Source organism: Lolium rigidum, chromosome 7, assembly GCF_022539505.1.
Source record: "Lolium rigidum isolate FL_2022 chromosome 7, APGP_CSIRO_Lrig_0.1, whole genome shotgun sequence".
Lineage (NCBI taxonomy): Eukaryota > Viridiplantae > Streptophyta > Magnoliopsida > Poales > Poaceae > Lolium > Lolium rigidum.
This window is the reverse complement of record NC_061514.1, coordinates 239,832,066-239,858,437: the sequence shown is the minus strand read 5'-3', so window position 1 is coordinate 239,858,437 and position 26,372 is coordinate 239,832,066. Positions and strand designations below refer to the sequence as shown.

The window sequence follows — 26,372 nt, the reverse complement described above, 5'->3', positions numbered from 1 at the left end:
GCCATGGGCCGCGCCGCCCTATGGTCCGGGCCCACCTTTGGGTCCAGCTGGCTCCCCCTTCCGGCTTCCTTCGTCATCCGGAAAAATAGGATTTTTGGTAAAATTTCCTTCCACGAGTTGATCTTCCGAAATATTGCATCCTGACGGTGCTTTTTCCAGCGAGAATCCCGGCTCCGGTGCGCGATCTCCAAATAATCATGAAACATGCAAAATAGATGAAATAACATAAGTATTGTGTCCCAATATGAAATATATCAATGAATAACAGCAAATTATGATATAAAATAGTGATGCAAATTGGACGTATCACTCATCAACGGGGAACTCATGCTGGCCGCTCTGCCTCACCCCTGCATCCTATGGCTGTTAGCGGCCCTCGACCAGGAGTACAACCTTCATCGAAGGCCCTCTTCAACCAAGCGTCGGAGCTCGCTGTCGCTGCACCCCAATGTGGCTCGTCCACGGAGGCGTCGAGATAGCCGATGTTGTTGGTTCTTCGTCAGATTTGAGAGCGCCCCGAGCTACTTCCTCTCTGATCTCGGCGTGCTGCGCCTTGAGGTCACCGGCAAGCGGTGGAGAAGGAACCCAAGCACTTGATTGCTTTTTCCATTTTTATGCTAGGGTCCTTTTTGTAAATTTCGATGCTTTTTCTTCAAATTCTAGGTTTTCTAGGGCAAGAAATGCAGAAGGGCATTGTTGTGATTTATGTACCCACCGCATATAATTCAGCTTCCAGGCCTTTCGAGGCTGCACTTGTTCAAAAAAAAAAAAATCATACATCGAGGGAGCATATATGCAGAGCGTGCATTGCCCGTGCTGAATTAAATAGAAGTCGCACCCTAACGGAGGCTGAATTTTACGTGAATATTCCACGAGCCAATTTCTTTCCCTTTTTTTGCGAAAAGCCAATCCTATTTTTCATACTTAAACATTACAGTTTTCCAATACAACACTTGTAAACCTAGGTTTTAAAAAAACTTATGTAAACCAGTGACCACTCCAAATCCCCAATAAAGCTCTGGAATGTTATTTTACTTCTCACTACAGCTGCCACAAAGGGTGTTGTTTCTTATCTGTTCGACTTCAAACACAAATTCACAGCAACACCAGGATGTACTACAAATACAGTGCACACTGTAACACTGAAACACATCACCACACACACACCTTACACACTGCAAAACAAGCATCCACTGATTGTTACGACTGTGACACCAGGAACATGTACCAACCATAGGTGTAGCTTCATGACACCAGGTTGCAGTAACATTTGATCACAAATAGCTTACAGCGTAACGCCAGGGACGTGAACCCACTCCAGCTGCAGCACGACAGAGCCACTGTCAACGTTCTTCAGCTTCAGAATCAAGTCTTGGACGACCTTTCCATTCTTCCACGAGACGTGGCTCTCACCACCAAGGTAGTTAGTGCCAACCGGGTAGATCGTTTTGATCCTTGTTCCGTCAGAGGCATGCTTCAGATCCAGCTTTGCAGCATCATAGATGTCAGTTACGTTGAACTCAGCCACTCCCATGCTGTCATCGGCTGTGAATTTGTCCTCGTCGAAAACCTCCTGCATGATGTTTTTGCCGGTTAGAAACATAAGTGCTCAGTTCATATCTTCACCAACCATCTCTGGACCTATGTTGTAAATGGTCCCCGATGTATTCATGTTTTAACGAACAAGATCACACATGAATGTATAAATGGCTTTTGTTTTCTCCATGAGAACATATATACAGTGTAGAGCTGACAGCAAACTTACCAGTTTCACTGGCTTTGTTGGATTTGTGACAGGGAGCAGCAATAGTTCATTCCATAGAGGATTGGCATTCTTCTTCTGAACACCGGTCTTCACCTTCTACACCATGAGGAAGAATAAAACTTCAATGACACAGATATGGAATTAAATTGATAGCAATGGTGACATATTGGACAGATATCCATGTCACAAAACATTAAGTCAGCTCTAGAAGCTGTTTGTTTATATGATCAGGAGTGCATGATAATAAACTGAAAATCTGTCATCATTGTGACAGGTGCGCAGTCACTGCTAAGAATTTAGTACGTTCAACAGCTCTACGAAAGTCACAGAGAACATTTCCACGAGTGAATAAAATAGCACGAGACATCATCCTACAAAACTATTGAGTCATTAATTTAGTCTTTGGACAGGTAATCATGCAACGCAACAGCATGGGCCATGTCCTTTATAACACATAAGGAAATCATAAAGAAAGTATAAGAAGCACAACTGCCGATGATCCATTTCAGAAATTTACATCTATACCCATTCGTCATTTCAAGATCAACTTATCGCAGGTCTTGGTACACTGCTCAATGCCTCCTAATGCATCAGTGCTGAAATCTCATGACCAACTTCGAAACTACGGCGTGATTCAAATTAATTACTTGAAAACCTTGTTAATAAGGTATCAAACCGCACCGCTCCAGCAGTCCAGTAGTATAATTATCATCTGAAGATAGAAGGATATGTCAGAGAACCTACAGATGGCTTGCAGATCCCAAGACACCGGGTCGTGAGCGTGTTATTCTATCGAACATCTCGTGAGCGCAACAGGATCCATGTCGTGCTCACCGGCGCGGGGCGACAGGCGGCTCCCCCGTCTAGACGTGGGTCAACGATTGGGGAGGATCGATCCGAGCAATGAGAAGGAAAAAAGGAAAGAAATATTGGGAAGGGGAGGAAGAAACGGGGTAGACCTGGGAGCCGTAGGAGAGGACGACGTAGGGGTCACTGGTGTGGGTGAGCGGGTCGGCGATGATGAGGTTGTGTCCCCGCACAACCCGGACGCTGAGCTTCCCGATAACATGCTCCGAAGCCATGGCGCAGACGCTGGCTGAGTTTTCTGCGGCGAATTATTGGCTTGGAGCAGGGCAAGGGGAGGGAATCAAGGAGCCGGTGGCAGTGGCAGGGTGGATGGATGCGGCCAACAGCTGGCGGCCGGCGACAGGTTTTATAGCCAGCTCCGCCCCTCTATCGCAAGTCGCGACGCTCGCCTAGCTGGTAGACAATTTTGGGCGTAATTAAATTGATCGGAAAATTGTTTGGTCCGACGCGCCATCGCGCTCTCGTCCTGGGTCTCGGGACAACGGCAGCGACACAGGATTGAGGCTACTCGAAAGCCGTTTTTTCACAGAAAAGTATCTTTAACACATGGGCACCAATACTTCTTTTACTTTTAATTTTTTAAAAATTTAAAATCTAACATTTTTATGATATCAGTAGGGTGTATCTAAAAAAGTCCCGTTAAAAATACATTGTATTTTGGGAAATTTAAAAAAGACTAATTTCTGATATCAAAAATAGTATGTCTTTTTATCTGAATTTTTTCTATTTTTTATTTCTCAAAATTTAAAAACTTTTTTACCGGGACTTTTTTGCGTAAACTTCTCATGTACATATCTATCTATATATTTAACGCCATAATTTTTGAAAACATCGAAGTGTGAGGTTTTAAAATTTTCAAAAATCTGAAAGTGAAGGGAGCACCGGTGTCCATATGCACCAAATCCCTTCTCCCGTTTCACGTCTTTTTTTACGAAACATGGCCTTGTTCCGTAGGACCTATTGCGAGTACAACAGCTAGCCTCAGGAGTTCTTGTCATGAATTTTAAAAATGAAGATGGAAAAATCGCGCACAACATTGCCTGTCACCTTAAATCTTTGTAACGGTTCACTACACGAGAGCAAGGGCTTAAAAGCACTACCTCACAAAAATATCGACAAAAAATGTTGCATCCTATGGCCCACGTCCAAATAGATACTCCCTCCGATCTAAAAAAACTGCCGAAAACCATAGTCTAGTTAAATTTCTAATTAACCCCTTCTAAATCAACCAATTCTGTGCATGCAACCCGTGTCTGTGGCTCTATTCTACGCACGGCGCAGCAGCAGCAACAGCACATGCGTGCAGCAACATCAGTCAGGGGACTGCGGGTTCATAAGACAAGAAGATTGAGGATGTTTCTATAAAATCGTACTTCCAACTCTTTTTTGGATCAGAGGTAGTAGTCTTTTTTACGAAACATGGCGTACAACAGCTAGCCTCATGAATTTTAAAACTGAAGATGAAAAAATTGCGCACAACATTGCTTGTCACCTTAAATCTTTGTAACGGTTCACTACACGAGAGCAAGGGCGTAAAAGTACTACCTCACAAAAATATCGACAGAAAATGTTGCATCCCATGGCCCACGTCCAAATAGATATAGTCGACCGATATGGAGGGGTAGAGCCAGAACTCCACCAAATCCAGGATGGACATTGTATTACATTTTTTTTTAGATATGGGAGCATAGCTCCGGCCTCTGCATCAATCGATGCACACAGCCATTTATTAAATAAAACGTCGATGTCAAGTACTTATTACATAAAGATAGACTGGTAGCCGAATAGAACTAAAGATATTAAAACAAAACATCTGTAGATGGAAAGTGTGCAAAAACTATCCATCTAGAATTCTGCTAATGTGCCGCCATCCAGTAGCCCGGAAATAGCAATCCTGAGTGACCTCCAGGAGCCGGTTGCATATGATCATAGCCCGGACATTGTATTACATGATGCATATGATCATATCCTAGCTGTAAACATTTGACAAATCAATCCATATCATTTTGAATTCCTATCACTGTTGATGTGTGTAATATATAAGATACGAGCAACAGAAGCAACACTATTTGGATATGTTTTTTTTTCGATAAAGGATGTTTTATTTCCATTTTCACTATTTGGATATGTACGACTTTCTTTCCATTTTCATGTGCGTATTTCGGCTTCAGGTGACTGAAATTTTGTTGTTGCCACATAGATGTCGCCATAGCATACTACCTAGCCCCTAAGAAAGGAACGAGTAGAAAATAATTTGATATTAGTACCTGATCTACAAATTCAGTATATGGACCAACTCTAGCAATTAACATGTTGGGCGTGTATAACGGTTTAGATCAAAATACAGACAACAACTTATGTATGCATTTTTCTCGATCTCGCCACGTGCCAATTGCTGAATTTGGTCTAGGAAAGTAAATTCTTGAACCAGATTTCATAGAATTATTTTCTCCAACACGGTGCAGTGATTTGCGAAAGTTTTTTAACTTAAAAACTTGTAAGCACATAGATGTCGATTAGTTTCTACCCGCAGAAGATAGAAAAACTCAATTATTGGTTTCTGATCACCAACCTGAGACACTAATATTATGTTTAAGAGACCTGATCATGGACTATGTCATTTTCTGCAAGGATCACGGCTGATCTCCACGATAATAGTTTCCTAATACGTTCCATTAAGCGACCTCCCCTTCGCTGCCATGTGTTACTCACACACTCGCACTCTTTGTTTACGTGTTTTAGAGTTCGAGATCGCAGATCCTGACCTCACAACCGCTCTCCGAGCAAGATCGATTAGCTTGACTAGACTTACGGATCGCATCTCCTTGCCTCGCAATCGCTCTCCGAAGACTTGCGGCTGCTGCTTGGACAGCAACCTGTTTGTTTCATCCGCGGTCTTGAGCAGCTCGTGCGGTTTTTTATATCCTAGCCTCTCAGTTTTTTTTATTAAATCATCCCTCTGTTAAATAATCATCAACAACAGCGTAAACAGGCTATATATAGTACAAATTACCGATAAGTATTTTTACCCCTAAGCGACGACTACATATAAACTAGTTTGAAGACAAGCCGCCGCTGTTTTCACCATTAAAGAAGTTGGGCAAACCTTATTGTAGTTGTTGAAGTTGTGTTGAATATGTGTATAAGCTACAGTTAAATTTGAACTGTGTAGGTATGTTACGTGTTGGAGTCGAACTCTGTAACCTGGACCTAATACATAAAGGCACCCAAGGTAGCTAAAATAGACTACACGAAAGCTATATTAGACACAAGATTGATTTTTAGGGACGGTCCAGTGCAGGGGCGTTGGACCGGCGTGGGGTTTGTAGATCTAACGTGTCTATATACCGTGGTGGGCTTGTCGTCGACGGTACTATGATAGTACATGAGGGGGAGTGTCTGTAAAGCATGGCCCGCAAATATAGGCGTTTATCGCTGAACTACGTTACCAAACATCATCCCCCGTTCTGTAATTATCTAATCCCTGGTTACACTAACAAGTGGTATCAGAGCGGCGGTTATAGATTAGCGTCATGGTGCGGATGATCTCCTCTCCCGCGACCTAACCGTTAAGCTATGCACTAGCCACTTGAACCAAAAGTCCGAACTGATGGAAAGGGCTATACAATCCACATATACATTTCACAACACCCCCACTCGCGTGTGACGGGAGAAGAGAAAGTCAACACATGAAAGAAGAAGAGCACACCAAAACAGGGCATCAGCGGTGGGTAAAGAGGGGGACAACAACAATTTTTAGGCTTAATTGCGAAAACCATGAACAACAGCAATTTTTAGGCTTAATTGCAAAAACATGTGAAAGTCAGGATTTGAACTCGAGACCTGAGGCTCTGATACCATGTTAAGCTTCATGCACTAGCCACTTGAACCAAAAGTCCGAACTGATGGAAAGGGCTATACAATCCACATATACATTTCACAACACTAACCAACCCTCCCATGAGCTCCGCTGCCGCGTGGCGCCGCCGCGCCGGAGCGCTTGCCGGCGGCTCCCCTCCTACTCCTCCCTTTGGCAACCTCCCCTCCTGCCGCCGCCGCCTGAGGTGTCGCCGGGCAAAGCCCGTGCGGCGCGATGGCGGCGCCAGCTCTCCTCGGCCGTGTCTAGGGTTGCGGTGACGGCGGCTTCGCCAATCCTTCTGACGGTGCTGGTATGGATGGCGAGGTGGGCTAGAGCTAGGCATTTTGGCGGCGGCCGGCAGCGCAAGGCGGGGTTGATGAAGGCGCGAGCCCGATCTGAGCCCAGATGGGCTCGGCCGGGCCGCGATCTGCAACGCCTATTGCTCTTCGTCGTCTTCGTTTTAAACATCCAAAATGTCCGTTTTGATTCGTTTGGGTTAGGCCAAGGATACTAAAATAAGAAAAAATAAGCGCTTGTCCGTTTAGGTCGGAGGCTCCCCAGCAGCCTGGCGCAAATTTTTTTGTTTAAAAAATTATATTGATAAAAGGTTTATTTTAGATAGGGACGGAAATTGGAAAAATATAAATTAAATAGGACTAAATTAAAACACTAGCTAAGTAGGGTGCGCTCCATGGCTGCCTAGTCCCCGTCGCCAGGTTGATGAAGGCCGGCGGCTCCCATGGCCATATCTAGAATGACGCCACCGAAGGACAAGTTGTTTGCACTGGCGCAGGAGAAGCTATTCGTGGTGCAGGTGCTGGTGCTGGATGATCTGGCGGTGCGCCGCGCATAGGAGTGATTGGAGGTTTCACTGGCCTACCCTAGCACGGACTCATGCAGCTAGGTGGCAAGGCCATGCCACTTGGCAAGCTCGCTTTGGGCCATGGCCAGCTCCATTGCTTCCTCCTCGGTCAGCTCCGTTGGCTGGATCTGTGGGTTGATGATGGGCTGGTCGGGTTGTCCGCCACCGTCGCCCTCGTTGCCTTCATCTTCGTCCTCGTCCTCGGCAAAAAGAGGCCGTGGCCTAAATCACGGTTGAGGTAGGCCATGTCGCCTAGGTACCCTAGTCACTGTGCCGTGGGTTAAACTCCCACGAGCCGAATGTGTCCTAATTGTAGTTATCTAGCGAGAAAGCCAGGTCCTCCTGTAGATCAGGCGAAAGGATGAACCGGCGGCGGTGGATATCATCACGCTGCTCACATCCCTTCCGTGGCACGGGCGGCATAGGCACCCATCGGGACTTCAGTAGCCAACCTCCGAGGAGGTTGACAGCTGGCCATAGCATGGGGCGGCCCGAGTCGTAGAGCTCGCGCATGTAGTCTACCAGAACGTACAAGCGATTCCTCTCCTTCTTGTGGCCAGCGCGCAACTAGCCGGCTTCGTGGTTGTTCCTCATCTTGCGAAAAGGCGAGGACCTGCCCATGGCGATGGTTGGTGGTGGTCTATGGAGGAGTGGAAGATGGCAACGGCGTGGGCGTGGCCGCTCGGCTTAAAAAGCCAGGGCAAGCGCCTTGCCATCAATGTGTGACGCGGAAGCCGTGCGCTAGCACAGCGCCGGCCTCCTTCTTTAATGTAAAAGATAAAGCAAGCATGGGACGCTACCAGGCGGACCCGAGAAAATGGGCATGGACACACGGGCGGACGTGGTCCGCGGCGACACAATTTCTATCCAAATATAGACCACGAATGGGTCACCTAGAACATGCTCATTCATTTATGTAAAGCCGTTGGGCTGTGATTTTGCTTCCCACGTATCGAGGTGAACACAAACAGTATCGGTCGGTTTGTGCAAGGCGGCTGGAGATGCCCTTGGAGCATCTTCAGTCGCGTCCCCAAAGCAATTTGGGGCGCTCCGGATCAAAAAACGGTTCCAGCCGCGTCCTCCAAAAGCCCAATTTTGTCCGGCGCGTCTTGATACGGTGTCCGGCGCTAGAGGTCGTCCCCGTCCCACAGGGGACGCTCCGGGCACACCGGACACAACGAAAAGCGAGGCGAAGCGACGCGGGCTCCCACATGTCGGCGACGTGTTGCATAAACCGTTTATTCACGCCTTTTTTCTCGTCACTCCTTCCTTCCCGCACCTCCCACCCCTCCGCCACCGCTGGATTTGCCGGCCGTTTGAGCGTCTGATCTCTTCTGAGAGTCGGCGCCGTCGCCGCGGCTGGCGCTCCCGCCGGTCGTTCCGCCGCCGGCGCTTGGCCATCGCGTCGCAGAACGCGTCGTCAAATCCGCCCCACCTCCGCGCACACAAGGTGCTCGACGACTTGCCAAGTAGGCGCGATTAGCCGCTGTTCGTTGCATCGTCTGCCTCGGCGCAATTTTAACCATCGATTTTGCTTTTAGACATGGATAGCGATGATGAGATGGTTGCCCTGCTGCTGGAGGACGAGCAAGCCTTCGACGACGACCTCCGGGAGAATTTGCTGATCATCACGTCCCTTCAGGACATGCTTGACGCTGATACGTCTCAAACGTATCTATAATTTCTTATGTTCCATGCTAGTTTTATGACAATACTCACATGTTTTATATATACTTTATATCAGTTTGATGCATTTTCCGGCACTAACCTATTAACAAGATGCCGAAGCGCCGGTTCTCGTTTTCTCGCTGTTTTTGGTTTCAGAAATCCTACACAGGAAATATTCTCAGAATTGGACGAAACAAAAGCCCACGGTCTTATTTTGCACAGAGCCTTCCAGAAGTCCGAAGAGGAGACGAAGAGGGGCGACGAGGCGGCCACACCCTAGGGGGGCGCGGCCCCACCCCTGGCCGCGCCGCCCTATGGGGTGGGCCCCTCGGCCGCCCCCCGACTCTGCCCCTTCGCCTATTTATTCTCTCCGTCGCGAAAACCCTAGTACCGAGAGCCACGATACGAGAAAACATAATGTGACGTCGTCGCCGCCAATCCCATCTAGGGGGATTCAGGAGATCGCCTCCGGCACCCTGCCGGAGAGGGGAATCATCACCGGAGGACTCTACATCATCATGCCCGCCTCCGGATTGATGCGTGAGTAGTTCATCCTTGGACTATGGGTCCATAGCAGTAGCTAGATGGTTGTCTTCTCCTCTTGTGCTATCATGTTTAGATCTTGTGAGCTGCCTATCATGATCAAGATCGTCTATTTGTAATGCTACATGTTGTGTTTGTTGGGATCCGATGAATATGGAATACTATGTCAAGTTGATTATTGATCTATCATATATGTGTTGTTTATGATCTTGCATGCTCTCCGTTGCTAGTAGAGGCTCTGGCCAAGTTGATACTTGTAACTCCAAGAGGGGGTATTTATGCTCGATAGTGGGTTCATGCCTCCATTGAATCTGGAACAGTGACAGGAAGTTCTAAGGTTATGGATGTGTTGTTGCCACTAGGGATAAAACATCAATGCTTTGTCTAAGGATATTTGTGTTGATTACATTACGCACAGTACTTAATGCAATTGTCTGTTGTTTGTAACTTAATACTGGAAGGGGTGCGGATGCTAACCCGAAGGTGGACTTTTTAGGCATAGATGCATGTTGGATAGCGGTCTATGTTATTTGTCGTAATTCCCTAAGTAAATCTCATGTTAGTCATCATGATATGTATGTGCATTGTTATGCCCTCTCTATTTGTCAATTGCCCAACTGTAATTTGTTCACCCAACATGCTATTTATCTTATTGGAGAGACACCACTAGTGAACTATGGACCCCGGTCCATTCTTTTACATCTGAAATACAATCTACTGCAATCTCTGTTCTCTGCTGTTCTTTGCAAGCAAACATCATTCTCCACACCATACGTTTAATCCTTTGTTTATAGCAAGCCTGTGAGATTGACAACCTCACTGTTAAGTTGGGGCAAAGTATTTTGATTGTGTTGTGCAGGTTCCACGTTGGCGCCAGAATTCCTGGTGTTGCGCCGCACTACACTCCTCCACCAACAACCTTCACGTGGCCTTCATCTCCTACTGGTTCGATAACCTTTGTTTCTTTCTGAGGGAAAACTTGCTGCTGTGCGTATCACACCTTTCTCTTGGGGTTCCCAACGGACGTGTGCATCACGCGCCAACAGACGCCGAGGCGGAGAAGAGGAAGAGGACGCGCCGCGGAGGATCAAGGCCGGGGAGAAGGAAGTCCAAGCCCCAACAGAGGATGGAGGGGCATGCCATGCTGCACAACGACTACTTCGCCGACAATGCAACACATGCCGACAATTTTCGGCACCGGTACAGGATGAGCAAGGGGCTGTTCATGAATATCCTCCACGGCGTTCGAGAGTTCGACCCCTATTTCAAGCTCAAGCTCGACGCTGTAGGCATTGTCGGGTTCTCGCCGATTCAGTAGTGCACCGCCGCCATGAGGATGCTTGCATACGGAGCACCTGCCGATATACAGGACGACTACCTTCGCATCAGTGAGTCTACTGCCATTGAATGCATGTACAAGTTTTGCCGAGCTGTGGTGGGAAAGTTTGGCAAATACTACTTAAGAGGGCCAACTGAGGAAGAGACTGCAAGGATCATGGCACAAAATGCTGCCAGAGGATTTCCTGGAATGCATGGAAGCATCGATTGCATGCACTGGGCATGGAAGAACTGCCCGTTTGCTTAGCAAGGTATATACAAAGGGCGTCATGGATATTGCAGTGTGGTGCTTGAAGATGTGGCAGATTATGACCTGCGGATTTGGCATTCTTTTTTTTGGCATGGCGGGATCACACAATGACTCAACATGTTGCAGCAGTCTCCGGTGTTCAACGGACTAGTGGAAGGGCATGCTCCACCATGCAACTATGAGATCAGTGGCCACGAATATACCAAAGGCTATTATCTAGCCAATGGTATATATCCAAAATGGGCCACTTTTGTCAAAACAATCTCGAATCCATCAGGTCTGAAGAATTCCCACTTTGCTGCGACATGAGGCTTGCAGGAAGGATGTCGAGCGGGCATTTGGTGTGCTTCAAGCACAATTTGCCATTGTCCGGTACCCTGCTCTAAGCTGGTCTCACGACCAAATGTGGGAGGTGATGCAGGCTTGTGTGATCATGCACAACATGATCATCGAGGATGACCGCAAGAATCATGCCAGGACACATGTTGGTCCCTATGAGTGTGAGGGCCCTCTTGCGGAGGTTGATCATGAGTTGCCTGCAGATTTTGCTGATTTCCTCGCCATGCACGCAGAGATCCGTGACAGCAATGTTCATGATCAACTTCAAGCTGATCTCGTTGAGCAGTTGTGGAGGATAAAAGGAAATACCGTGGCACCTTGATATAGCATCTAGCCCTATTTATTATATTTGTTTTTACTTGTTTTATTGTTTGTTGTATTTTAATTTGAAAACAATCATCGCAAACATTTTTATTAATATGCTATATTTGATCGCCGCTACTCTGATCGCGACAATTCGGCGGGAACGATCTCTTTTGAATGCAACAATTTGAATTTATGATTGGGGGCGGCGTTTGGGGGACGCGACTAGGGAGCGACGTCCCCCAAATGCGGCACGAACAAAACACGTCTCAATCCGGCGCGGTTTGAGGGACGCTTTGGGGGACGCGACTGGTGCTCTTATAGCCTCTACCATGGCAAACACAAACCAAAGGCCCAGTCACATTTGAGAGTCTCCAGGGATCGTCATAGACTGTGGTTTCGACCAAGTTCACCTTAATTATGGAAACACGCATGTCATAGGCCTATGAGATGAAGACCCCAAGAATGGCATGCGCGTTCCAGAAAGATACTTTTTCGAAAATGGGCACTTTATTACTTTGAGTAATAGATTCGGTCTCATAGTTAGGATGTACACAACGGCATAAATATCTGTTACAAAAACACCACTGATACCCGAAGGAAAAAATCCAAAGTTCTCGAGAAATAAAAACAACTAGCTAGGTGGATCCAGCCTTAGATCAAGCTGCCACCCCATGTTGGAAAAAAATATCCCCTCGCCGTATCCTCCAACCGTGAAGACACCTCCATAAAGAGATCTTGATGCTCCACCCGTTGAAGTGGCACCCATGAGCGAAACGTAGTTGTGCACCGGTATATGACCTGCATAAGAGAGGAAGAAATATGATTGAAAATCTTGGCATTTCTACATAGCCACAGCGACCAAATATGCCCCCATCCTAATAAGATGCCTAAACCTAACAGCCACACCATTAATTCAATTGCCAAATATATTGGAAACACTACTCGTGGTGGGTATAAGGTAGACCCTATTTGGACGGCTGACCATATAGACCTAGCAAACTTACACTGAAAGAATAAGTGCTTAATCGTCATGATGATAGAAGACACACTTTTTACTTCCATGCCGGTTGCATTTTAGTGAGAATGACCCCACGACGAAGATATCATGCAAACACTTTCGTTTTAAGCGGTATCTTCATCTTCTAAATTTTAGAATTATTATCGACTGGAATGTCTGGCTGAATTAAAGCATTGTACATGGAAGCCACTGAGAATGAACCATTCGGTGAGGTTTCATCGAAACACATCAGACCCTGCGTCAATTGAACTAACCCAAGACGCTGTAACAATTCATGCCAGGAGGTTTGTCTAAGTCCGATGAGACTTCTTCTCAACGTCACATTCGGTGGGAAAGTTTCCAACACCTTAGCGATAGTATCACTTTTGTGGCGCACTATATTGTACAATGCCGGATATTGTTCTCGGAGCGTGGCATTACCGAGCCATTTATCCTCCCAGAAACGAATTTCCGACCCATATTTAATAGAGGAAGATCCATATGAAAAGAAATACTTCTTTGTATCCATAAGATCTGCCCAAAAATGCGAATCTCCTGGTTTCCAAAGAATCTAAGATAGAGCCTTTGAGCCAATATATTTTCTCTTGAGGAGTGTTTGCCATACTCCCTCCTCGGTAAGTAGTTTAGACAGCCATTTACCAAGTAGGGTCCTATTATTGACCTGGGGATTTTGGATGCCAAGTCCTCCATGGTCTTTGGGATGGCAAAGCACACTCCACCTAGCCAATCGATATTTACGCTTCTCATTATCCCCTTGCCAGAAGAATCTAGATCGTAAATAATCCAATCGTTTTAAGGCTCCTCTAGGAAGTTGGAAGAAAGATATCATATATAGTATCATATTACTTGGTACCGCATTTATGAGAACTAATCTTCCTCCCAAGGATAGTAATTTGCCTTTCCAGCTGCTTAATCTAATCTGCAGTCTTTCCTCAATCATTTTCCATTCGGCATTGGTTAGTCTCATATAATGAATCGGAATACTCAAGTACCTAATCGGAAATTGGCCATGCCCGCATCCGGAAACCTCGACATATTCTGCAACATGGTCTTGGGCCTCATCAAAACAAAACAACTCACTTTTATGAAAAATGATTTTTAGACATGATAGCTGCTCAAATACTAGAAGAATTAACTTTAGATTTCGAGCCTTTTCGATGTCATGATCCATAAAAAGAATTGTATCGTCGGCATATTGAAGAATGGACAATCCTCCATTAACAAGATGACGAATGACCCCTTCAATCTGGCCCTCTGACTTTGCGCGTTCAATCATAACAGCAAGCATATCCGCTACTATATTAAATAGCACTGGTGATAATGGATCAAGGCATCATTGAATTTGAAAGTATTTGCCCACGTCATCATTGAATTTAATGTCAACCCCCCCCCCTCCCCCCCGATACGAAACTATTGATCAAGGCACACCACTCATCAGAGAAACCTTTCATTCTGAGAGTTTGTTGCAAGAAAGACCACTTAACCTTATCATAGGCTTTTTCAAAGTCAATCTTTAAAATCACTCCATTCAACTTATTTCTATGCAATTCATGAACAATTTCATGGAGGACTACAACCCCATCCAGGATGTTTCATCCTTGCAGAAAAGCAGTTTGTGAAGGCCTAATCACATGGTCAGCCACCGTGTTGAGTCTGATCGTGGCAACCTTAGTGAATATTTTAAAACTAACATTAAGAAGACAAATAGGACGGTATTGTTGAATCCTTTCTTCTTCACTAACCTTCGTCAATAAGATAATTTCACCAAAGTTGAGACGAAAAAGCTCCAACTGTCCAGCATGAAGATCCGCAAAAAGAGCTAGTAGGTCAGACTTGATGACATCCTAGAAAGACTGATAAAATTCAGCTGGAAAGCCATCAGAACCAGGGGCTTTATTATGCTCCATTTGGAAAACAACTTTTCTTACTCCCTCCTCAGTGTAAGGCGAAGTGAGAAAATTACTCTCCGCATGAGAGACTTGAGGGATATTTCCGTTCTAGTCTCATCCAACGAAAAATTTCCTTCCTCAGGATCAGAGTCTGCATGCGATAACGCACGCGCGGAAGTCATGTCCGTGATCGCGTTTGCCTCCATGATCCGCGTGACCTTTGCCGATTCTGGATCGGGTGTTGCTGCGGAGCTCAACGGAGAAGACACCGCGCTCGTCGTTGAGGAGGAATGCGCCGCCAAAGCCTCGTCCAGGAAGAACCCTAGTATTGGCAGAGACGAGACTCGTCAGCGAGGAAGAGGGCCTCGCCAACTGCCGACACGAGGAGGACGCGCGAGACACAGGCCCGTCGGGGAAGCCAACGATGAACTCCCTCCGCCACGAGCCGCCCTTCGTGCCACGATCGGGGAAGAAAGAGACGGGGATCTGCACACACTAGCACCGTTAGGATCCTTATCTGGCGCCGTCGAGCCAGGGTGGAGCGGTGTTCCCAAAAACACGACGACGGCGACGGAAACCCCGCGTCTGCCCAGAACTCTGCGAGCAGCTCGTCATCCGACTTTCTAGGGCACCGCACCACCAACGAGCTCGGCCAAGAGGGGTAGTTTTCAATAGCTTCCTCCACAACTTGAATGGCAACGTGGTCTTCCGTGCTGGTGTCCTCCGCATCAACCTCCTCCGGCATCGCATGCAGCAGGGGGGATCTGTTCTCCACTGCCGGCGCTAGAGTTAGACGACGCCGACGTTGATGTAGGGCTGCGTCGGCCGCCACGGCGGGCGGCGGTTCACCTGGGTCGCCCCGATCGCTCGGTCCTCTCATCGCGGTCCTCCCTCTCCCCCTATCTTTTTGATCATATTACCCAGAAAGACACTTATCCGGCGGATGCGAGAGGAGAACGACGGTCGAGGGTAGCTGGTGATTGGTTTGGAGATTGCCTCCCATGTAAACAAATGACCAACCCAAATCCGGAATTAAGATGACTATTATACTTTTTTTAAACATGAGGCTCGATGAGCCCGACTTTGAATTAACAAAGCCATCAACCGGCAAGGATTACAACGGAACCAACAACATAGCAAAATAAAAAGGAAACTGGGGTTGTCAGCTAGAGATACAAGCACAGGTGGTGCAAAGCTATAGCTTAACCAAGAAAAGATCAGGCAGAGTAGAGCAAGGCTCCAAACTACAGGATCAACAAGCACGCCCAAGATTACAACTAAGCACCAACAGCTCCGCCTGAGAAACAAGCAACGAGCCGCCACTCCATTAAGCTGCCCCAAACTGAAGTACCACACTAAGCCGCCAGACAGAGGACCATCAACACCCGGGGGACTAGCTAACTGCGCTAGTGAACAAACGAGCCTCCAGAGTTCACAGGGGGAAACTTCACGACAACGCCTTCAGGAAGGGAAACGGCGCTCGCGAGCATCGCCGTTGTCGGCACAGGGGAGCTGTGCAGAGCTTTCACGAAAGCTTCAACACCCACCCCATGGAAGACCTAAGTCAATGCACCTGTCATCAAGGCAGCCACTAGCTATTAAGAACCGCCGGTGCCCCCCGTGCCACGACGCAAACTCTGACAGCCACCCTAGGCTCGAGAGCGGCTGCGCAAAGCTGGAGCCACACCGTTTATATGAAGTTGGTCACAACGAGACATAGGGAATTGACGAGTAGAGCTTCCGAGGAGGACCTCGGAGAACCCGCAAGTCAGCATAGCAACAGATAGTGCACCGGGGCCGACAACTAGCAACAAGAAGTGCGTCATGGCCACGCCTCCAAGGAGGTGAACGGCATCCATAGATGTCATCGTCGCCGGCAGTGGCCAAAGCCTTGCGGTGCTTTCGCGGACACAACATCGAGCCAGCTAGCATCCCTGCAGGCCAAACCCAGGGTAACCAAAACAGTCCTACAAGAGCAGCTCCGTGATGCGCCGCCGCCACGGTCATCACCACTGGCCGTAGGGAATCAAGCAAGCGGCAGCGACAAGTCGCCAGCAAGCCAGTGAAGCGCTGCCCTACCAGCCAAGAGCTCAAGATCTCTCAGGCCGGAGCCAAACCCGAGAGAAGCCATCGTGTCCCTGCCCCTACCGAGACCACCAGACGTTTGTACCGGACCAAGGGGCCAAGGACCAGCCCGGGCCGCGTCACCGGAGCTGCCTGCGCCGGCCTCGACCAGAACAAGCAGGGACTGGCCTGCACCCTAGCAGGATCCAGCACGAGATGCATCTGGCCAGTCCAGGATCGAGACTGCCCAGATGCAGCCCAAACCTAGGCCCGCATGCCCAGATCTGGGCTCGCCGCCGCCACCCATGGCCACGGCCGCACTAGCTTCGGGACGCGCCGGCCACCGGTGACCAAGGTCACCGTGCCGAGCCGCCACTCCGCCAGGCTCCGACGGCGCCTCCCATGCCGGCCGGAGGAAGACAGCGCACCGTCGCCGGGAAGGGCCGCCCCGCGAGACTCTTGCCAAGCGCGGGTAGAGGACAGCCAGCGCCGCCGGCACCGCGCGGGCTTTGCCCGGCGGCGGCAGCGAGGCGGCGGCAGCGAGGAGAGGGGTTCAGGATGGCCTGAGGGGGAGGGGAGGAGAGGGTCGCCCCTGTCGCCGCGGGGGCGACGTGGAGCGATACGGGTTCGCCTCGACTGTGTCCTCAAAGTGGAGTTTTCTCAACTATTATACTTCTCACTACAGCAGCCACAAATGGTGTAGTTTCTTATTTGTTCGCCTCAAACACAAATTCACAACCACACCAGGATCAGGATGTAGTACAAATACAGTGCACACATCACAGTGAAATCAACAGCGCACAAACCGTCTCATACAATGCAAACCGATCATCCAGACACTGTTTACAAATGTGACGCCGGGAACATGTACCAACCATAGCTGTAGCTTCAAGAAACCAGGTTGCAATAACATTCAGTCAGGAACAGCTTACAGCGTAGCGCCAGGGACGTGAACCCACTCCAGCTGCAGCACGACAGAGCCACTTTCAACGTTCTTCAGCTTCAGAATCAAGTCTTGGACGACCTTGCCATTCTTCCACGAGACGTGGCTCTCACCACCAAGGTAGTTTGTGCCAACTGGGTAGATCGTTTTGACCCTTGTTCCGTCAGAGGCATGCTTCAGGTCCAGCTTTGCGGCATCATAGATGTCTGTTACATTGAATTCAGCCACTCCCAAGCTGTCATCGCTTGTGAATTTATCCTCGTCGATAACCTCCTGCATGATGTTTTTGCCAGTTGGAAAAATAAGTGGACAGTTCAATCCGTGGTCCTATGGTGTAAATGGTCCCTTATATATTCATGCTTTACCGAAGAAGAAAATACACACATACGTATTTATATATGCACAAATAGTTTTTGTTTGCTCCATATACACATATAGCGTAGATCTCGCTTGATAAATATTTCAAATAGTAAACTTACAAGTCTCACTGGCGTTATAGGATTTATAACAGGGAGCAGCAGTACTTCATTCCATAGAGGATTGTCAGTCTTCTTCTGAACACTAGTCTTCACCTTCTACACCGTGAAAAAGAATAAAACATTAAAGACGCAGATATAGAATAAAAATAATAGTAATTGCGACAAACTGGATAGGTAGCCATGTCACAAAACACAGTCAACTCCAGAAGCTATGGTTTGTATAGTCAGGAGTGCATAATATTGAACTGAAAACCTGTCATCGTCAAGACTGGTATGCAGTCCCTGTTCAGAATTAAGAAATTCAATCGTTCTACCACCAAAGGCACGACGGCATTTTCACGAGAGAAAAGAATAGAATGAGACCTCATTCTACACAATTATTGAGTCATTATGTACGGCTTTGGGTAGGTAATCACGCGGCGCAGAAGTATGGGCTAAGTCCTTTATAACACACAATACAATCTTAAAGAAACTAAACAAAGCACAACGCTCCATGATCTAATTTAGAAATGGACAACTATGAATAAAATGAACAAATTAGCAAAGCCATGATCGCTAAATATATACAAAAAAATCAGCAAAGCACCACCCTGTACCAGTTCACATTGACTTTTCACACATTTGTTTGATTCGGCAAGTTCATATTTTCTATATTTAGGGGTGAACTTTTTAACATTTGTTATTCTTGCCATTCAACAAGGCATCCCATCGTAGTGCTGTTTAGCAAAAGTAGTTCCTTATATTTCAAGGTGAACTTATCGCCGGACTAGGTGCACCTTCTGTGTTCATTCAGCAAAACATAACATAACATAGCCTGTTTGCAGGGAAGGCCTAAATGCCTTCTAATGCATCAGAGCTGAAATCCCATGACCAACTTCCGAACTACGGCCTGATTCAAATTAATCACGGCAAAACCTGGTAACAAGGCATCAATCAGCATTGCTCCAGCAGCCCAGTATAATTTTCTTCCGAAAAACAGCTTGCAAGAGAACATACAGTTGGCTTGATTATCCCCACACACCGGGCCTTAAGCGTGTTTATTCTATCGAACATCTCGTGGGCACAAAAGGAGTTTAGACTGTTCCATGCCGTGCTCCTCCATCTAGACGGGGTTCAAAAATTGGGGAGGATCGATCCGAGCAATTCGAAGGCAAACGAAATACATATTGGGGAGGGGGAGGAAGAAAGGGGTTTGACCTCGGAGCCGCAGGAGAGGACGACGTAGGGGTCGCTGGTTTTGGTGAGCGAGTCGGCGATGACGAGGTTTTGTCCCCGCACGACGCGGATGCTGAGCTTTCCGATCACATGCTCCGAAGCCATGGCGCAGACGGCGCTGGGTTTTTTCAGACAAATTCTTGCTCGGAGCAGGGCGAGGGGAGGGAATTGAAGGAGCAGGTGGCAGGGTTGAAGTGGCAAACAACTGGCGGCCAGCACCGGGTTTTATAGGCCGGACCGGACCCTCTATCACGACGGTCGCCTGCCTGGTGGACAATTTTGGGCGTAATTAAATGGGCAGCCCTGAGCGTCCCCGGGGATCGGCCTATTTGGAGCGTTTTGGATCATTTGATCAAAGCATCATCCTACTTTCCCGCTTTTGCTACCATGATGTACCAAAGTAGCAAAAAACGATTCAACTGTAGCAAACTCTATTTTCACCTAAAATCCCACTTTTGCTTCCATAAAAGCACCATTGTAGCAAAACTAGCCCAATTGTAGCAAAAAATGTTCACCCCTAAAAAAACACAGAACTCGCCAGAGACTCACCGGAGATCTCGCCGGAAACCACGTAGCAAAAACGTTACTCTATTGTAGCAAAAATAATCTGCCAATGTAGCAAAACCGACCTCATCGGAGACATCGCTGGTGATGTCGCCGGAGACCTCGCCGGAAAACCTCGTCGGAGAATAGGTAGCAAAAAATATATGCTATAGTAGCAACAATATAGAAGAAAAGTAGCAAAACACAAAGGAGGTTGTAGCATCCCCGCAAATGCCTTGGTAGCGCGCAAGGCACCTACACAATGGTAGCAGCTGCCCCATGGCTTGGTAGCAAGGCGTCTCCACGATGGGAGCAACCCCGCAGTGCACTGAAGCAGCGGATGGGTGCCATGGCGGCAAGCCTTGCAGCATGACGGAGGGAGGCCCATGGCGGCACGCCTTGCAGAGGCGGCGGCGAGAGCCATGGCGGCGCACCTTGCAGCAACGGCGGAGGGAGGCCCATGGCGGCGCGACTTGCAGCGGCGGCGGCGGCGAGAGCCATGGCGGCGTGACTTGCAGCGCCACCGCTAGCAGAAGCGGCTGCCGTGGCTTGAAGCAATCCGAGTTGGCGCTTGTAGCAGTTGTTGAAGCTGACTGTAGCACCGCCGGCGGAGCCATCCACGTTGGTTCTCGAGCTCGTTCGGGGAGGCTCCCTTCCCACCGGTGTGCCGCACGTCGACCGCCTCCACACCGATATCGCGGGCGGGAGTTAGAGCATGATACGTCTCCGACGTATCGATAATTTCTTATGTTCCATGCCACATTATTGATGATATCTACATGTTTTATGCATACTTTATGTCGTATTTATGCATTTTCCGGCACTAACCTATTAACGAGATGCCGAAGAGCCGATTGCTTGTTTTTCGCTGTTTTTGGTTTCAGAAATCCTAGTAAGGAAATATTCTCGGAATTGGACGAAATCAACGCCCAGGGGCCTATTTTTCCACGAAGCTTCCAGAAGACCGAAAGGGAAACGAAGTGAGGCGACGAGGCGGCGACACGCCAGGGCGGCGCGGCCCACCTCCTGGCCGCACGGCCCTGTTGTGTGGGCCCCTCGCGTCGCCTCCGAGGCTGCCTTTCCGCCTACATATAGTCTTCGTCGCGAAACCCCCAGTACCGAGAGCCACGATACGGAAAACCTTCCAGAGACGCCGCCGCCGCCAATCCCATCTCGGGGGATTCAGGAGATCGCCTCCGGCACCCTGCCGGAGAGGGGAATCATCTCCCGGAGGACTCTTCACCGCCATGGTCGCCTCCGGAGTGATGAGTGAGTAGTTCACCCCTGGACTATGGGTCCATAGCAGTAGCTAGATGGTCGTCTTCTCCTTATGTGCTTCATTGTCGGATCTTGTGAGCTGTCTAACATGATCAAGATCATCTATCTGTAATGCTATATGTTGTGTTTGTCGGGATCCGATGGATAGAGAATACTATGTTATGTTGATTATCAATCTATTACCTATGTGTTGTTTATGATCTTGCATGCTCTCCGTTATTAGTAGAGGCTCGGCCAAGTTTTTACTCTTAACTCCAAGAGGGAGTATTTATGCTCGATAGTGGGTTCATGCCTCCATTAAATGCGGGACAGTGACAGAAAGTTCTAAGGTTGTGGATGTGCTGTTTCCACTAGGGATAAAACATTGATGCTATGTCCGAGGATGTAGTTATTGATTACATTACGCACCATACTTAATGCAATTGTCTGTTGTTTGCAACTTAATACTGGAAGGGGTTCGGATGATAACCTGAAGGTGGACTTTTTAGGCATAGATGCATTCCGGATAGCGGTCTATGTACTTTGTCGTAATGCCCAATTAAATCTCACTATACTCATCATATCATGTATGTGCATGGTCATGCCCTCTCTATTTGTCAATTGCCCGACTGTAATTTGTTCACCCAACATGCTATTTATCTTATGGGAGAGACACCTCTAGTGAACTGTGGACCCCGGTCCAATCTTTTACATCGAATACAATCTATTGCAATACTTGTTCTACTGTTCTCTACAAACAATCATCATCCACACTATACATCTAATCCTTTGTTACAACAAGCCGGTGAGATTGACAACCTCACTGTTTCGTTGGGGCAAAGTACTTTGGTTGTGTTGTGCAGGTTCCACGTTGGCGCCGGAATCCCTGGTGTTGCGCCGCACTACATCCCGCTGCCATCAACCTTCGACGTGCTTCTTGACTCCTACTGGTTCGATAAACCTTGGTTTCTTACTGAGGGAAACTTGCTGCTGTACGCATCACACCTTCCACTTGGGGTTCCCAACGGGCGTGTGCTTTACGCGTCATCAAGCTAAATTTCTGGCGCCGTTGCCAGGGAGATCAAGACACGCTGCAAGGGGAGTCTCCACAATCCAATCTCTTTACTTTGTTTTTGTCTTGCTTTATTTTATTTACTACTTTGTTTGCTGCATTATATCAAAACACAAAAAAATTAGTTGCTAGCTTTACTTTACTTATTGTCTTGCTCTCTATATAAAAAACACAAAAAAATTAGTTACTTGCATTTTACTTTTGTTACCATGTCTAGCTCTGCACCTGTTACTTCTTCACCTGAGGAATTAGTCTTCACTTTTAAACAAGGGGATGAGGAGAGTTTTAAAGATGCTTGGTCCAGAATTTTTACTTCTTATCGTAAAACTGAACCTCAAATGACTCTAAGTTTGCTCCTTAGTAATTTTTATTTTGGTCTTATGATTCGCTATAGATATGCCTTGGATCCTGTAGTGGGAGGAGATTTCCTTCATTGCAATGGGGATCAAGCTTTTAATGCCATAAAGAAGTTGGTTGCATCACATGATTCAGCTAATAACTTTGATTCAGCCCTTATTAGCATTTATAATAGATTAAACACTCTTGAGACAAGTGCATCTCGTTTGAATGAAAATTATAGATATGTTCGTAACCGTCTTGATCAAGTTTTAGTGAACTCTGAACCTTCATTATGGGATCCTACTATTAAAATTGTTATCGGTGACCAAACTCTTCATGCCAATTGTGATATTATGTCTGAATTTTGCCTAATGCCTAAGAGTATTCATGAATCTTTGAAACTTTGGGGATTCGTTGAAGGGGGAGAAGGAATAACTGTTGACTGCCAAAACCCACCGGCGGGCAGCGGCCTTGTCAACACCGTAGAGCCGGGAAGAGCCTAGAGCTGCGGCTGGCTGAGACCCCTCCGAGCGACGGCCCGCAATGCTCTTCTGGTCACACGCGGCGATGCGAAGTGCAAGGGCGTGCCACCTGACCTATACCTGGTCCGGAAGGTGATGGGGATGCCTCGCTTAGTTTCTGCAGGGCATACATGTAAACGTTAAATACGAGCCTCGATCGGCTCTCGGGTTATCTCGTGAATCGGCTCAAAGAGCCGATCCACCCATGATTCGTACGGGGTGCACGAATACTTGGTGGTCCTGCTTGATCAAGATAAAGCTAATTAGATCTACGACGATTTAGGGTTTTCACCGCATAATCGGATCATCCTACTCCGAGGTTGGGCCTCGCGGCCACGCACGGTGCTCGTAAGCCGATCCTAAACAAGGCCTAAAAACCAACATGAAGTTGATCCTCGGAACATCCTGTTTAGGACTTGCGAACGCCACCCTACGTGCCACTGGATCCTCCCCCCCTTTGTAAGGCCTAACTATTGCAGATATTAAACTAATCCTTGTAGAACAAGGAGCAATCGTAACGGATCAGATCTACTAAATAAATGATCAAGCGGGGTGCCGCCCCCACACCTGAGATAGGTGCGAGGGCGGCTAGATATGCAAGGGTTGCACTACGTAAGCATGCTTAAACGAAGAACAATGCTAACCCTAACACATCTATGATAACTACGTTGCTCGCCATCAAAAGCGCTTCGGTACGAGCAACGCATGAACAACGTGGGGCTTGTGCTGCCTAGATCGCAAGATGCGATCTAGGCAGCATGTCACTTACCTGATAGAAACCCTCGAGACGAAGGAGTTGGCGATGCGCCGAGATTGGTTTGTTTGGGGTTGAACGTGAGTTGTTGTTTATTCCATACACCCTAGGTACATATTTATAGTCTAGGGGACTTTCTAACGTGGGCGTGCACCAAACCGTGCACGAGTAAGATTCTATCTCTAAACTAAGATACGATCTAGTATGTTACAGATACACGGGCAATTAAGCCCAACTTGGTATAAAAGGCCGATCCACATACTTCTTCTATGTATATTTCTTCACGTCCATCTCGATCGCGGCCCACCTCTGACTTGGTCAAATTCTGGTGATAACACATGCCCCCCTGGTTTTGGAAACGATATTTCCAAAATCATTACGTTTTTCTTTCGTCGGGTCATGTCATGGCAGAGCAGAACCATTGCAGCATTTTTCGTCATGATGCCCTGTCCTCTCGACTGCTCCGCGCGATTTGACCGTTGTCTTTGGGTACTGCCTCCTTGAAAACTGCTGTGGTATTGAATTTTTTCACCGTAGCCCCCTTTTATTTAACCGCTCTGAGCGGTTCGCCATTTCACCATCCTGCTCTGTCCTGGCCATCGGCACCAAAAAACCCCCAAACTCCCACAGCCATGTCTTCCTCTTCTTCTTCTTCCTCGTCGGTCTTCCACGACTCCTCCTCCGAGCTTTCCTACGGGTCCTCCTCCTCCCGCGAGACGCCACCGGACATCCGCGCCCCAGAAGCATGGGACCCGGAAGACCACGCCTCCTCTCGTCCGGTCCGAAGACGACCGGTCCCCGACCAGCGGGGACGAAGATCTTCAGTTCCTCGCCGTCGGGGAACTGGAGTCGGAGAGCGAGGACGACCGGTTCCCCTGGGACGGCTGCCCCACCTCTGAAGAAGAGGAAGAGGAAGACGACGGCGACGACGACGACTCCCTCGAGGGTTACCCGCCAGCGAAGCGCCTCCGCATGTGGTGGGACGACGACAGCAGCGACGATGAAGACGAAGATGAAGCTCCCGTAGAGGGCTATGGGAGCAGCGACGAGGAACCCATCGGCAGTAGTGCCGATGAGAGTCCCGAGGACGACGATGAAGGAAGCGACGGCCCGTAGATTAAGATCTACTAGTATAGGCCTAGCAGTAGTAGATTGGTCAATAGACCCTTCTTTTGTTCTCCCTTCCCGAGCAATCGGCTCTTTCTTTGTAAGAAATCCCCTTATCAATGAAGAAAATCCCTTAACTAATTTCGCTCCCTTGTCGATTGTCGAATGGAGTTGTCGTACAGGGAGCCGATGGCAGAATATCGGCTCATCTTGCTGTCTGAGGCCAAGCTGTTGTATAAACTTATTTCGCTAAAGTCGATATCAGCGTATCGGCTCTGTTCTCTGAAGTCGATGCCCGTGCATCGGCTGTACTTGCATACTGTTAATCTCCATACGTTTTCTCAAGTCGATGCCTGTACATCGGCTGTGATTTTTATATATATATGTTTTTTTTTTACTGGCCGATTCTGAAATCGGCCCCCACATCTTACTGTCCATCATCCCACATGCTTGGGAAATATTTCTTGAGGTGTTGACCATTAACAGCTACGGGGAACTTTTCGCCACTCAATTCCTCCAGCATGTATGCATTACCCTTCAAGGCCTGGACCACTTTGTACGGACCGTGCCAATTAGGAGACCACTTGCCATATGCCTTATCCCTGGTTCCTAATGGCAACACAGCTTCCCACACGAGATCACCAACTTGGAACTCCTTTGGCCTAACCTTTTTGTTGTAAGCACGAGCCACCCTGGCTTTGTTCTCCTTAATCTTCTCCAACGACCAAAGCCTGAGTTCTGTTGCGTCCTCAATAGTGTCGCTCATCAAAGCTGCATACTCTTCGGCTGTCAGATCATTCTGAAACATGACGCGTCTTGATCCAGCCGTAATTTCCCAAGGCAATACGGCCTCCTGTCCATAGACAAGCTGGTACGGCGAGGTCTTTATAGCTCCATGGCACGACATGCGGTAGGCCCATAATGCTTCTGATAACTTCTCGTGCCAATCCCGAGGGTTCTCGTCAATTTTCCTCTTGATCAGCTTGATCGGGCTCGATTGGATGCCTCGGCCTGTCCGTTAGCTTGAGCATAATATGGGGATGATCGGATCGGTTTAATCCCTACGTCATCACGAGAACTTCCTGAATTCTTTAGAAGTAAAGACCGAACCTCCATCGGTCGTGATAGTCTGGGGGATTCCAAACCTATGAATGACGTGTTCTTTCACAAATTTGATCACGTCCTCTGATGTTACCTTTTTCATAGGGACGGCCTCCACCCACTTGGTGAAGTAATCTGTGATAACCAAAATCCATTCATGTTTTTTACCTGATGCCGGATGGATTTTGCCGATCATATCCATGCCCCACCCCCGAAACGGCCAAGGCTTGATGATGGGGTTCATCGCTGATGCTGGCACCATCTGAATTTTCC

At 47.9% G+C, this 26,372-nt stretch overlaps 2 protein-coding genes across 2 annotated transcripts; both read right to left on the bottom strand.

Moving 5' to 3' along the window:
• Window positions 1-1,004: 1,004 nt before the first annotated feature.
• LOC124670698 (protein C2-DOMAIN ABA-RELATED 8-like) lies at window positions 1,005-2,962 on the bottom strand. Its single transcript, XM_047207173.1, has 3 exons — window positions 2,725-2,962; window positions 1,766-1,861; window positions 1,005-1,573 (listed from the first exon to the last, which is right to left on the bottom strand). The coding sequence occupies exons 1-3, from the start codon at window positions 2,845-2,847 to the stop codon at window positions 1,286-1,288; spliced, it is 507 nt and encodes a 168-aa protein (XP_047063129.1). The 5' UTR covers window positions 2,848-2,962; the 3' UTR covers window positions 1,005-1,285.
• Window positions 2,963-17,448: 14,486 nt separating this feature from the next.
• LOC124670697 (GTPase activating protein 1-like) lies at window positions 17,449-19,611 on the bottom strand. The gene is made up of 3 exons (XM_047207172.1): window positions 19,388-19,611; window positions 18,191-18,286; window positions 17,449-17,984 (listed from the first exon to the last, which is right to left on the bottom strand). The coding sequence occupies exons 1-3, from the start codon at window positions 19,508-19,510 to the stop codon at window positions 17,697-17,699; spliced, it is 507 nt and encodes a 168-aa protein (XP_047063128.1). The 5' UTR covers window positions 19,511-19,611; the 3' UTR covers window positions 17,449-17,696.
• Window positions 19,612-26,372: the final 6,761 nt, after the last annotated feature.

Excerpts from the sequence above, each read along its gene's own strand:
- LOC124670698 (XM_047207173.1), bottom strand. The coding sequence starts at position 2,847 with ATGGCTTCGGAGCATGTTATCGGGAAGCTCAGCGTCCGGGTTGTGCGG. Across the intron at positions 1,862-2,724 it reads TCCTCTCCTACGGCTCCCAG|AAGGTGAAGACCGGTGTTCA; the intron begins GTCTACCCCGTT and ends CTCATGGTGTAG. Across the intron at positions 1,574-1,765 it reads CAACAAAGCCAGTGAAACTG|GAGGTTTTCGACGAGGACAA; the intron begins GTAAGTTTGCTG and ends AACATCATGCAG.
- LOC124670697 (XM_047207172.1), bottom strand. The coding sequence starts at position 19,510 with ATGGCTTCGGAGCATGTGATCGGAAAGCTCAGCATCCGCGTCGTGCGG. Across the intron at positions 18,287-19,387 it reads TCCTCTCCTGCGGCTCCGAG|AAGGTGAAGACTAGTGTTCA; the intron begins GTCAAACCCCTT and ends TTCACGGTGTAG. Across the intron at positions 17,985-18,190 it reads CTATAACGCCAGTGAGACTT|GAGGTTATCGACGAGGATAA; the intron begins GTAAGTTTACTA and ends AACATCATGCAG.